The 13885-nt window shown below is 41.8% G+C and overlaps 1 protein-coding gene across 2 annotated transcripts in view; it reads right to left on the bottom strand.

Moving 5' to 3' along the window:
- KIAA0319L (KIAA0319 like) overlaps positions 1–13885 on the bottom strand; it is a 164664-nt gene that overhangs the window by 52176 nt on the left and 98603 nt on the right. For both annotated transcript variants that reach the window (XM_075336020.1, XM_075336021.1), the window contains exons 7-15: positions 12690–12787; positions 5978–6065; positions 5796–5888; positions 5215–5347; positions 4000–4228; positions 3039–3162; positions 2823–2955; positions 1224–1372; positions 799–950 (exon numbers count right to left, since the gene is read on the bottom strand). In XM_075336020.1, the coding sequence (XP_075192135.1) occupies positions 799–950; positions 1224–1372; positions 2823–2955; positions 3039–3162; positions 4000–4228; positions 5215–5347; positions 5796–5888; positions 5978–6065; positions 12690–12787 (1199 nt within the window). The remainder of the gene's footprint in view (positions 1–798; positions 951–1223; positions 1373–2822; positions 2956–3038; positions 3163–3999; positions 4229–5214; positions 5348–5795; positions 5889–5977; positions 6066–12689; positions 12788–13885) is intronic.

The following is a 13885-nucleotide window of genomic DNA, read 5'->3' on the forward strand; positions in this document are numbered from 1 at the left end:
ATGCGCACTGAGTGATCTATAAAAGATAGCTCAGTACGCATACGCTGCTACTGGTCTGAGCAGTGCGAGTCCTTTTTACACAGGTAGACCAAAGTAAATGATGTGCGCTGGGCGATCTATACTAGATACTTCGTTGTTCAGAGGCTGCCATGGGTCTTGGCAGTGCGAGTCCTCTTTACACAGGTAGACCAAGGTAAATGATGTGCACTGGGCAGTCTATATTAGACAGCTCAGTGCACATACGCTGCCATGGGTCTTGACAGTGCGAGTCCTGTTTACACAAGTAGACCAAAGTAAATTATGTGCACTGGGTGATCGATAATAGATAGCTCAGTGCGCATACGCTGCCATGGGTCTTGGCAGTGAGTGTCCTGTTTACACAGGTAGACCAAGGTAAATTATGTGCACTGGGCGATTTATACTATGTAGCTCAGTGCGCATTCGCTGCCATGGGTCTTGGCAGTGTGAGTCCTGTTTACACAGGTAAACCAAAGTAAATGACGAGTACTGGGTGAACTATAGTAGATCGCTCAGCGTGCAGACGCGGCCATTGTTTTCGGCAGTGCAGGTCCTATTTACACAGCCAAGAACAATAATATGTTATGATACATAAAAGAAAATTTAATCTGATGAATGAGTATTTTGCTCATTCTTCTGGTGATCAGCAGATGTTTACACAACCAGATAATCGTGAAACAAGTGATTTTAATAACGCTTGTTCACAGTTATCTTGCAGTTTAAATGCCCCTTCACATTGCATATCATTATACTCATAAGCAAATTATTCAATTGGCTCACCCCCGCTGCTGGGCTGCTTTCATCTCGCTGCCATTGGAAGCTCACAATGCCTTTATCATCTGTAGATTTCGAGCCATCTAGTTCTGCTGTGTTGGTTGGCAATGTAATGACGACATTTCCTGAAATCTTGGCCACCGGTGGTTTATTAATCTCTAAAAAAGATAATTGGTTAATAAATAATAATATATAAAAAATGTATCTTGCTAATACTTGTGCAGAATCATTGTTTGTAGTTATAGTGGTCTTAAATGGCTTGTATGATTTCAGAAAATTGGTCTGCTTTTCCCAAAAACACCAGCACCCTTGTCTCTGCCATTGTACTCAGGTTTGTTCGAATGGATATCGAAAAGGTAGAATACCAGATATCGGCGCGGTACTACCGTTTATATCTCACACAATCCCTTCACCATATGACGTATACTCACCTTCCTTCACAATGACACTGACTGTAGCAATGTTTTGTAAGCCTCGCTCATCTGTAACAGTCAGTGTAAACTCATACTTTCCAACCTGTAGGCCAGTAACTGTGGCAATGCTACTGTTCGCATTCTCAATTTTTACTCCTACTGGCCCCCTAAACAGAAAAAAAAAAAAATACCGATTGGTTATCCATTTCCAGACTAAGTCATCCTACTCTGCTAATCGCCAGACATTTTTTTTCCTGTGTAAAGAGTAAATAAACATTCAATTTTAAATAATATTGCGCAGCATGAAAAGCTATGAAGTCTTGCAAAATCAGTATATTATCTATTTATTTTACTATTAATTCCATAGCCCTTTACAGAAATCATCACTGTCCCCATTGCGGCTCACAATATAAATTACCTATCACTATGACTTTAGAGTGTGGGAGGAAATCTGAGTGCTCAGAGGAAACCCACACAAACACAGGGGAGAAGATACAAACTCCTTGCAGATGTTGTTCTTGGGATTTGAACCCAGGACCCTAGAGCTTCAAGGCTACAGTTATTCCTGTAAAACAATTAAGCGTCTTTCGAACCCCTGCTTTTCCCCAGCCTATTTGCCTGCCTTCAGCTGCACTGATATCAGGATGTTCTCATTTGGCGTACAGATGATGGCAGTGAAAGGGTCAGCACCTGTCTCCTCCTCTAGGTGTCCTGCTTGTTAGAGCAATCTGCAGCACATTTATCCCAGAGTTAGTGAGACACCGGTGCTGACCCTTTCACTGCCATCATCAATACTCCAAATGAGTACATTCTGATTTCAATGCAGGGAACTAGATTGGAGAAAACCAGAGATTTGGAAGCCACTTACATGCAATTTATTTGACAGGAATGAAGACAATTTCTCTGATAATATTATTTGCAAAGTGTCCGCTTTTCAGGTTGGACAAAATTATATAAAAAAGTAAGAAAATAATAACTAAACTTTAGTTAGTCTTCAATTACATCATAATTTAAACGATATAACATTTTTATATTATGTTTTTGCGATTGTGTGTGTTTTTCTCACACTTTTTCAATAGCACAATGTGCCACTAAAATACAAGTTTAAGTTGCATCCCATTATAGTAATTATTGTTATAAGGGATGTATAGCTTTGTCTCTTGTGGTGGGGCATTAACTGTAGTTTGTGTTAGAGGTGGCCGTGCTTTGCTTTTTATTCTGTGTAGGGATTTATATCATATGTTTTTATTTAACACATCTGCATTGTGCCCCCCATAAGGTGTTAGGAGACATTCACTTTCTTCTTATTGATTTCTGCTGTCACTGGGGCAGACATATAGGGGACATACATTCTCATGGCCTACATTGTAGAGCCAATATAAAATGTTAAAAGCCAGCAGCTCCTTCAGCTACCGTGAGATTAAGCGATCACTAACTGTGTATATGGTAGTCAGTGTCATTATTCAATTTGTCTAGAACTATATATAAAGTTGACCCACAGAATAAGTTTCTGCCTCCTCCGTTACCACAGTTTCTTACAATATACAATAAATTGTCTGATTTTGAGAATTCTTCATGACCAAAGTTTTGTTCACTACAGGGATTGCAGATACACACCGAGTTTTGGCCCAAAGATACGTGACAATCTTCTGATCATCTGTACTTCGGCTGCCATCCAGAGTCGTACTGTCTACAGGTAGCGTGAGCTCCTTGTCTGGTCCAGCATCAGCTTGGGGAGGCTTGTTGTTTTCTGAAACATTTGAGGTTTTCAAATATGAAAATTCATGTGATAACTCTTATTAAACCCTTCTAAAGTCATCATATGCATCTTACCAGGCTGGACAATTACGGTCACCTCGCACGTAGACTGCTGCCCTGCAGAGTCTGTCACAGTGAGCTGAAATGTGTAGTCCCCTTCTTGCAGTGCTGACAGCTGGAGAGTTGATGTTCTGACACCCTGAATGGTGGAAGAAAAAATGTTGTAAATTGTATTTATTTGCTTTAGCTTTCACATAAAATAGTTCACTGACAATGCAGACCCTTAATGGTATTTTGACAAGCATTTACTTATTCCATATCCACAGGATATGCCTGAAATGTCTAATAGGGGAGGGTCCCAAAGTTGGGACTTTGGTACAACATGGGCTCTGTCATCAAATCCAGAGCATTTGGTGGTCACTTACGACTGCATATTTGTGTGGCTCTCATCACTGTCACATGTCAAACATTTGCATTATGCCCTGTGTATTTGACAGGGAGCTCCTTAAAGAAAGACTCCCATCAAAATTGTGATCCTTTTAATATTTTGCAATTATCATATTATATAACACTGTGTACTTACAATTGCTCATTTTGCCTTTCTACGCACTTAATTCTTCTCTTTTTAGGTCTATGAAATCTCATGGTTAAAAACAGACTAGCTGAAGTGTTCTAAGCTCTCTTAAGAAACAGGATGTCTCATTTCCCTATATGAGTCACCCCCCTCTTCAACTCCTGACCGAGGTAGTCTGCCCCTCCCTCCTGCCAGGGACTTTGCAGTGATGACTCATGCAAGGAAAAGAGACTTCCTGTTTCTTCATTGCACTTAGAAGGATTCAGCTAGTCTGTTTTTAATCTCGTGATGTCCTAGACCTAATGGAACAGAGGAGCATTAACTGGGTAGTAGAGCAAAATGAGCAATTGTAAGTACACAGTGCTATATAACATGATGTCTACAATATAAGTGTGGCCAATCATATGATAGACAAGTAACCCTACTTGTCATGGGATAGGCTAAATAGGGCTTAAATCTCACCTGCATCTCTATAACTTTCCCCTTGCTGTTGGGACTCAAAGACCACTCATAGCTGACAATGCCATGATCGTCTGTGCTCAAATTCCCATACAAAACTATGGCGTTTCTGGGCAGTGTAATGACTTGGTTGGCTCCTGCACTTGCCCTTGGGGGATAATCAACAGCCTTATTTACTGTCAAGTTTGCCGTTGTAGAGTTTCTTGCCCCATCAGAGTCTTCAACAGTCAACCTGCAAATTGGGAACAAAGAGAGGTTAAGTGTATTTGTAATAAGCATGAGAGTCATTAGTAAGCATAACAGTCATTACTATTATGGTGTTATGTTTGTATTGTAATCTCCTAGCAATTCTGTATACAGTGTATATTCCACGCTTATGCTGTGTGTAGCCTATAACAAACACTTTTGCAGTAATATAGCCATAAAGCAATAAGTGATTATGTTAATAATGAAAACATTTCAATTGCATTCTTCATTTGTTGTCATTATCAAATTACAGGCTTCACACATAAGAGCTTGTGTACACGTTGCGTTTTTGATGCAGAAATAATCCCGCATTCTACAATATTAGCAAAATGAATGAGATTTCTGAAATCTCATGCACATGCGGTTTCCTTTTTTTCCTTGCAGATTTGAACCGTCAAAGAGTTTTTTTTCCAATCTGCAGTGGATAATTTTTTTTCAGCGTTTTTGTGGCTTCTTCACCCACTAAAATGAATGAGGAAAAAAACATTTAAAAATGCAACAAAAACTTGCATATTTTATACAGCATTTTTCTGATAACACTCTGGTTTTTGCAGCAGAAAAATTTGTTGCTAATACTAATGCCTGACATTTTACTTAAAGAGGTTGTCCAGGCATGGGGCTCAAATTTTAGGGTTTAAGTCTGCAGTTGACTTGTGATTCCTAACAGTATGCCTAGAGCACACTGTCAAGATCCTGTGGTGCCAGAAGTGGAAGTTCATCTGACTTCAAGTATTCGATTTGCATACTGCTGGCCACATTCCGACTAGACTTGCCCGACCTTACTTACTTCATCTGTATTGAGCGAGGCCATGCACGTCTAGTCGTCATGTGATTGCGTATTCGCACGCTTGAGGACAACCTCTTTAACCGACTGATTTACTATAACCACATTGCATAACTGGTTTTCCTCAGCCATAATAATGGGCATTCCTGGCATGAGTTAAGGCAATAGGTCACATAAAAAAGCCTTACCTGAATGTATAATTTCCAGGTACAAGATTTGTCAGTTTTAAGATGGCAGTGTCTGCTGTGATTTTCTCTTCTCTTAGCGGTCCCTTTAGCTCTTCCCAATGATAACTAACAATTTTTTCATCATCAGTGCTCTCTGTAAAACAGAGCAGGATAGAATTAACCATATGTTTATGTTTGAGGATTTAATCCATTGAGGTCATGTTTTAATGCTGTAAATACTCACTACATAAACAATTCCATACAAAAGTAGGAATGCCAATAAATGGTCCACAGTTTGGCACTTGGGACATGGGCAGCTTAATGACTTGCTTTTGTCCCCATAGATAGAAGGGGCCCTGTGTGCTCAACCGCTCAGCAGAAGAGAGCAGGAGCTACCTGCTATTAACTTGCATTTGTCTGGTCTGGAAAAAGGACCAAAGTAGTGCATTCTGTGATTTTTTTTTTCCTATGCAGACCATTAGATACTGGTGTTTTTTAAAAAAAAAAAAAAAAAATATGTCAAGTGCTTTCTGCTCATAAAGATACCGGATACACCACAAAGGATTCAACATTCGTTGCAGAAAGATATACAGAATACATACGGCTGCCGTCAATCACAGTAGATGTGGTAGGCAATGAGATTTCCTGATAACGAGGGGACACAATGGCTACTGGAGGTTGGTTCACGCGTGGTTCTGTGAGAAGGAGATTTACATTTAGGGAGAATGACTACCTTATTTACGAGTCCTACAGAAGTACCGTACATCTTAGGAGGATGTCTGACCTGGTTTCACTGTAACGTTCACAAACCCTTCTCCATGTGCGTTCTCACCGTCCACAATGACTTTGAACTCGTACAGACCTGCTGTGAGCTGGGAATGGAAAGTAATAGTTATGGAATCGAGCATTGAAGCAGATGATCACAGCTATTCTATAAACTATGAAGTACAAGACTAGTACTCAACCTCAAGAATAAAATAAGCTATTTAACCACCGATGTCCTCCTGGGAAAATATAGAAGGATTCACGTGTCACTGCCATTTAATAAGCAAATTCTGATTGAGTACATAGATGTACACATGCAACAGGGCAAAGTCTTCTCAACTTCTCACTGTTCAAAGACCTCCTGATAACGCTCAGCTCTACCTCACATGGGCGCTAAGATGAATTTCCGATACCTGACCATCAGAGTTCAGTACTAGCCTATTTATTTTCTCTAGTTATTGCTACAAATTACCTGTGTTACAAATTCCTAGTATATTAGAGCCGAGTTCATAGACAACATTGCAATTTCTCATCACATGCACACAAAAATCATATATACAGTGCCTTGTGACAGTATTCGGCCCCATTGAATTTTTCAAACTTTTCCCACATTTCAGGCTTCAAATATAAAGATAAAAATGTTAATGTTATGATGAAACAGCAAGTGGGACCCAATTGTGCACTTGAACAAAATATATTGCTTATTTTAAACTTTTTTTAAAAAAGAACTGAAAATTGTGGCATGCAATATTATTCATCCCCTTTAAGTTAATACTTTATAGCGCCACCTTTTGCTGCGATTACAGCACAAGTCGCTTGGGGTATGTCTCTATCAGTTTTGCACATCGAGAGTCTGAAATTCTTGCTCATTCTTCCTTTGCAAACAGCTGGAGCTGAGTGAGGTTAGATGGAGAACGTTTGTGAACTGCAGTTTTCAGCTCTTTCCACAGATTCTCGATTGGATTCAGGTCTGGACTTTGACTTGGCCATTCTAACACCTGGATATGTTTATTTGTGAACCATTCCATTGTAGATTTTGCTCTATGTTTGGGATCATTGTCTTGTTGAAAGACCGATCTCCATCCCAGTCTCAGGTCTTTTGCAGACTCCAACAGGTTTTCTTCAAGAATGGTCCTGTATTTGACTCCATCCATCTTCCCATCAATTTTAACCATCTTCCCTGTCCCTGCTGAAGAAAAGCAGGCCCAAACCATGATGCTACCACCACCATGTTTGACAGTGGGGATGGTGTGTTCAGGGTGATGGGCTGTGTTGCATTTACGCCAAACATTGTTTGGCATTGTGCCCAAATAGTTCGATTTTGGTTTCATCTGACCAAAGCACCTTCTTTCACATGTTTGATGTGTCTCCCAGGTGGCTTGTGGCAAACTTTAAATGACACTCTTTATGGATATCTTTGAGAAATGGCTTTTTATTGCCATTGTTCCATAAAGGCCAGATTTGTGCAGTGTATGACTGATTGTTGTCCTATGGACAGACTCTCCCACCTCAGCTGTAGATCTCTGCAGTTCATCCAGAGTGATCATGGGCCTCTTGGCTGTATCTCTGATCAGTCTTCTCCTTGTTTGAGATGAAAGTTTTGAGGGACGGCCGGGTCTTGGTAGATTTGCAGTGGTATGATACTCCTTCCATTTCAATATGATCGCTTGCACAGTGCTTCTTGGGATGTTTAACCCCATAGCGACGGCCTAACGTCTCAAGACGTCGGAAAAACAGGGTACTTATTCTGTTCCGACGTCTTGAGACGTCAGGCCGGAAAAAGCTTGTAGCGCCCCCCAGTGACGAAAAATCTCGGGGGTTTCAGCTACCGGAGGTAGCTGAGACCCCCAAGATTATGAATTGGGGTGTTTTTTTTGGACTCCGTTAATGCGATCGCCGGTATACACCGTATACCGGCGACAACATTAAAAAAAAAAAAATGGCCGGTAAAATTGATTTATTTCTCATCTGACGTGATCAAACATGTCAGATGAGAAATAAATATAATCCTCTAGTGCCCCCAAAGCCCCCGGTACCGGAGAGTCCCCCCACCACCCCTACCCCCCCTCCGGAAAATCCAAGATGGCGCCGACGCGCGCTGAAAACTGCCGCCGCCGCCGGCTCTGTATTCATTTCCCTCCGATCTGAAATGATCAAACATTTCAGATCGGAGGGAAATGTCCTCCCCCTGACCCCTCCTCCGGTACACCGGAGATCTCTGGTCCCCGGAGCCCCCTCCGGTCTCCAGAGCCGCCTCCCCCCTCCCCCCTCCGGAGCGTGGAAAATGGCGGCCGCATTCATCCTACTCTTTCTGCCGCATGTGACACGTCACATGCGGCAGAAAGTTGTCCCCAGGTCCCCCCGTCACCCCCCCCCAGCCCCCGGTCATACGTTACCTGTCTGCTGGTGCTCCGGGCCCGCGATCGCCGCCTCCTTCTCTTGAATGCTGGCGGCGCATGCGCAGACAGCGGCTGTCAGCTGGATCCCTGCAAGCAGGGATCCTGCTGACGTCGCTGATGCACAGGTTCCACTGTGGACCGGGGGAGGGTGAGTGCAGTGATCTGCAGCCACACTCCTCACATGGAGAGGCTGCTGTTCCAGAAAATGGGGGGTACGTTCTGTGAGCGTGCCCCTCATATTCTGGAATGAGGTTACTGCAGGTCACTCTGCCCTAGGTTGGACCGGGGCAGTGTGAGTGCAGTATTCTCAGATTACTGCACCCACACTGCTCATGGAGAGCTTGCTCTTCCAGAAAATGGGGGATACGTTCCCTGAACGTGCCCCCCATATTCTAGAAGATCCAGAGACGGCGTGGGACCTCAAAAATGGATTACAGCGACCGAAATTTATTTATTTACAATAAATTGGTAAAAGAGGAATGTTTCGGGGAGTTTTTTTTCAAATAAATTTTTTTTTTGTCTTTATTTTTTTCTATTTCTTGACTGGGTTAGTGATGTCGGGTATCTGTTCAGATGCCGTGACATCACTAACCCCAGGGCTTGATGCCAGGTGACATTACAGCTGGTATCAACCCCATATATTACCCCGTCTGCCACCGCACCAGGGCGCGGGATGAGCTGGAGCGAAGCGCCAGGATTGGCGCATCTAATGGATGCGCCACTTCTGGGGCGGCTGCGGCCTTCTATTTTTAGGCTGGGAAGAGTCCAATAACCATGGCTCTTCCCACCCTGAGAATACCAGACCCCAGCTGTCTGCTTCACCTTGGCTGGTGATCTAATTTGGGGGGACCCCACGTTTTTTTTTTTTTTTAAAAAACGCCTGGGGAGCCCTCCAAATTGATCACCAGCCAAGGTGAAGCTGTCAGCTGTGGTTTGCAGGCTACAGCTGTCTGCTTTACCCTAGCTGGCTATCAAAAATAGGGGGGACCCCACGTCGTTTATTTTAATTAATTTTTTGGGGGGCTAAATACAAGGCTAGGCACCCTTTAGTGCCACATGAAAGGCACTAAAGGGCGCCAGCTTAGAATATGCAGGGGGTGGGACGTTATATATGTTTGACATCTATCCATTCATCCATTGTAGCATTTTAGGCTGTGCGCCCACAATCGGGATTTGCAGCGTTTTGGGCGCAGAGTGTTTTCCCTGCGTCCATAACGCTGCATTGTGCAGTAGAAGCACAGTGGAAGGATTTTTAGAAATCCCATGCCCAATGTGCTTGCCCAATGTACTTCTCTTCTCCGCAGCATAAACCGACCTGTGGCGCAGCTTCCCGAGCCTCAGCATGTCAATTTATGCTGCGGAGATGAGTGTTCTCTGCAGGTAGCATAGAGCTCCACAGCGGCCTGAACCCAAATCGTGGGCATGGGCAGCTGCGTTCTCCCGTGGACAACACTCACATCTCTGCAGGAGGCTGACACTGGGTACTAGACGCCGTGTCGCTGGATCATGGCCACATAGCCTAAAAGTGAGACATTTGTTGCTACAGCAACATTTTTGTGAAGTACCTGTGGATTCAAAATGCTACTATACTCCTGAATAAAATCCAGTTTCCAAAATGGAGTCACTTGTGGGGGGTTTCGAATGTATAGGTACCCAAGGGGCCCTGCAAATGTGACATGGTGCCCGCAATTTATCTCAACTTTTCCAGAATTCAAATGGTGCTCCTTCCATTCCAAGCCCTCCCATTTATCCAAACAGAGGTTTTTGGCCACATGTGGGGTATCCCTGTGCTCATAAGACATTGGATAACAACCTGTTGGGTCCACGGTTTGTTGTTGTCTCTTGAAAAAGTGAGAAATTTGATGCTGAAGCAACATTTTTGTGAAAAAAATGAAAATTTTCAATATGGCAACCTAAGCTTATCAAAATCTGTGAAGTATTCGTGGATTCAAACTGCTCACTATACACCTAGATAAAAGCCTTGAGGTGTCTTGTTTCCAGAATGGAGTCACTTGTGGGGGACAGCCACTGTTTAGGCACCTCAGGGGCTCTCCAAATGCAACCTGGCGTCCGCTATTGATTCCAGCCAATTTTGCAGTCAAATGGCACTCCTTCCCTTCCGAGCCCTGCTGTGCACCCAAACAGTTGATTTCCACCACATATAAGGTATCGCCAAACTCAGGAGAAATTGCACAATAAATGTTATGCTGAATATTTTCCTTTTACTCTTGTAAAAAAAAAAGAAGCTACCTGGTTGAAATAACAATTTTGTGGTAAAATTTTATTTTTTTTTTTTCATGGCTCAACGTTATAAAATTCTGTGAAGCACCTGGGGGTTCAGGGTACTCACCAAACATCTAGATAAATTCCTTGAGGGGCCTAGTTTCCAAAATGGGGTCACTTGTGCGGGGTTTCTGCTGTTTAGGTACCTTAGGGGTCCTCCAAATGTGACATGGTGCCCGCAATCTTTTTCAGCCAAATTTCCTTTCCAAAATTCAAATATTGCCCCTTTCGTTCCAAGCCCTCCCATTTGTCCAAACAAAGGTTTCAGACCACATGTGAGGTATCACCGCGCTCATAAAAAAGTGGTTAACAAACCTTGAGGTCAAATTTTTGGAATTACCTCTTGAAAAAGTGAGAAAATTGATGCTAAAGCAACATTTTTGAGAAAATTATTAAAATTTTCAATATGACAACGTAACGTTAACAAAATCTGTGAAGTACCTGTGGATCTAAAATGCTCACTATACCCCTAGATAGAATCCTTGAGGGGTCTAGTTTCCAAAATGGTGTCACTTGTGAGGGATTTCTTCTGTTTAGGTACCTTAGCGGACCTGTAAATGCAACATGGTGCCCGCAATCTATTTCAGCCAAATTTGCTTTCCAAAATTCAAATATTGCTCCTTCTGTTCCGAGCCCTCCCATTTGTCCAAACAGAGGTTTCTGATCACATGTGGGGTATTGGCGCGTTCATAAGAAAGTGGGGAACAAGTTTTGGGGTCCATTTTGTTGTGTTATTTCTTCTAAAAGTGAATAAATTTGGGTTAGAGCAACATTTTTAGGTAAAATTTAATTTTTGCTTTTTTTTCATTCCACATTGCTTTTGTTCATGTGAAGCACCTGAAGGGTTAATAAACTTCTTGAACGTGGTTTTGAGTACTTTGGGGGGTGCAGTTTTTAGAATGGTGTCACTTTTGGGTATTTTCTATCATCTAGGCCTCTCAAAGTCACTTCAAATGTGATGTGGTCCCTAAAAAAATGGTTTTGTAAATTTTGATGTAAAAATGAGAAATCGCTGATAAACTTTGAACCCCTCTAACTTCCTAACAAAAAAAAATTTTGTTTCCAAAATTGGTCTGATGTAAAGTAGATAAGTGGGAAATGTTATTTATTAACTATTTTGTGTCACAGAAATCTCTGGTTTAACGGTATAAAAATTCAAAAGTTGAAAATTGCAAAATTTTCAAAATTTTTGCCAATATTCAATTTTTTTCATAAATAAACGCAAAAAATATTGTCCTAAATTTGGTACTAACATGAAGTCCAATATGTGACGAAAAAACAATCTCAGAATCACCGGGATCCGTTGAAGCGTTCTAGAGTTATAATTGCAAAATTTGGTCTGGTCATTAAGGTGAAAATTAGCTCCGTCACTAAGGGGTTAAAGATTTGAAAATCTTTTTGTAACAAAATCTGGCTTTAAACTTCTCAACAACTGTATCACGGACCTGCCTGTTGTGTTCCTTGGTCTTCATGATGCTATCTGCACTTTAAACAAAACACTGAGACTATCACAGAGCAGGTACATTAATATGGACACTTGATTACATATAGGTGGCTTATATTTATCATCATCAGTCATTTAGGACAACATTGGATCATTCAGAGATCCTCAATGAACTTCTGTAGTGAGTTTGCTGCACTGAAAGTAAAAAGGACGAATAATATTGCACGCCCCACTTTTCAGTTATTTATTTTTTAAAAAAGTTTAAAATAAGCAATACATTTTGTTCACCTTCACAATTGTGTCCCACTTGTTGATTCTTCACCATAACATTAACATTTTTATCTTCATGTTTGAAGCCTGAAATGTGGGAAAAGGTTGAAAAATTCAAGGGAGTCAAATACTCTCGCAAGGCACTGTGTGTATTATATATCTGTAGCATAGTATTAAGAACAGTTTTTTAAAGTATGTTCATGTGCAAAAAAAATGGATGTTTATGGAGATCCCTTAAAAGGCTGGTCTAACGAATAAAATCATAAAGTCACTTATAAATGATACCTTTCCTAATTATCTACAAGTGATCTATACGCACTGCCTATGAGACTTACCTTTGATAACTTAAGGGACTGAGAATGTTTCCCCTCCATCTCCCCACTGTAATCTTTAGGGTGAGTGATCAACCTCCATTCATATGTATATAATTTACCTATAGGTAAGTGGAAAACACAAAGGTTGGATAGAAGCACATCAGTAGTGTGGTGTGATTTAAAAACTAAATAAATAAATGTAATATGCACCATAGCTAGGTGATCCAAAGTGATTACAGGGGTTGGCTCCCAATACTGCTGACCAGGTCCCTGTGATTAGGACTGGAGCTCGGGCAGTGCGACTTTATGACCTGATATAATATAGTCATGTGTTGCACCATCGGAATACACAACGTAGGCACTGTTCACACGTCCATTTGTACATCCCATTTATCCATTCCGTTTTAGGAACAGACAGATGTTATAAGTCATCTGTTCCATCACTTATGAAAGGAGAAGCAAGAGAGACCCATAGATAATTAAAGTGCCCTTTAATGTACATTTTTTTAGAACAGAGAAAAAAATCCTGTGTACAGTACTTTTTCTTTAAATAAATAAATAAACCAAAAACAAAAACGGAACCCAAACAGATCCCTGCGCAACTGTCAGGGGAGATTTTTAATGATTGGTGGTTTCTCCGGACATGTATCACCCCCACTGATCTGACTGAAATTAAAAGGGCAGTAAAATATAAAACAATGTTAAAAAGCTTTAGTTACTCTTTAAAGGGGTTGTCCACTATTATTACTCTGATGGCCTATCCTTAGGATAGGTCATCAATATCTGATTGGCCGGGGTCCAACACTCAGCACCTCGATCAACTATTCTGTGTGACGGCAGCGGCCAGAAATGCTCAGGTCTAGAGCTGCTCAGTCAACTGATCGCGGCTGTGGCTGGGTACAGCACATCTGCCTCCCATTCAAATCAATAGGAGGCAGATATGCACTACCGTCCATGGCCACGGATGGAGCAGCGTCAGAACTGAGCATTTTCTGCTGCCACTGGCGGCACCAAGACCAGCTGATTGGCGGGACTTTCGGGTATCAGGCCCCAGGCGATCAGACAAGATAACCGATCCTAAGTAGTGATGGGCGAATCCGAACTGTAAAGTTTGGGGTCCGTACCGAACAAAGTGTTCGTGCACACGGCCCTAACGTGAGTTTTCCTGGGAAGCTCGTGTTACAGTTCGGGTCCAAGGGCTGTTAAAAAAACCCCAC

This window comes from Anomaloglossus baeobatrachus, chromosome 2 (assembly GCF_048569485.1).
Source record: "Anomaloglossus baeobatrachus isolate aAnoBae1 chromosome 2, aAnoBae1.hap1, whole genome shotgun sequence".
In the NCBI taxonomy this organism is placed as follows: Eukaryota; Metazoa; Chordata; class Amphibia; order Anura; family Aromobatidae; genus Anomaloglossus; species Anomaloglossus baeobatrachus.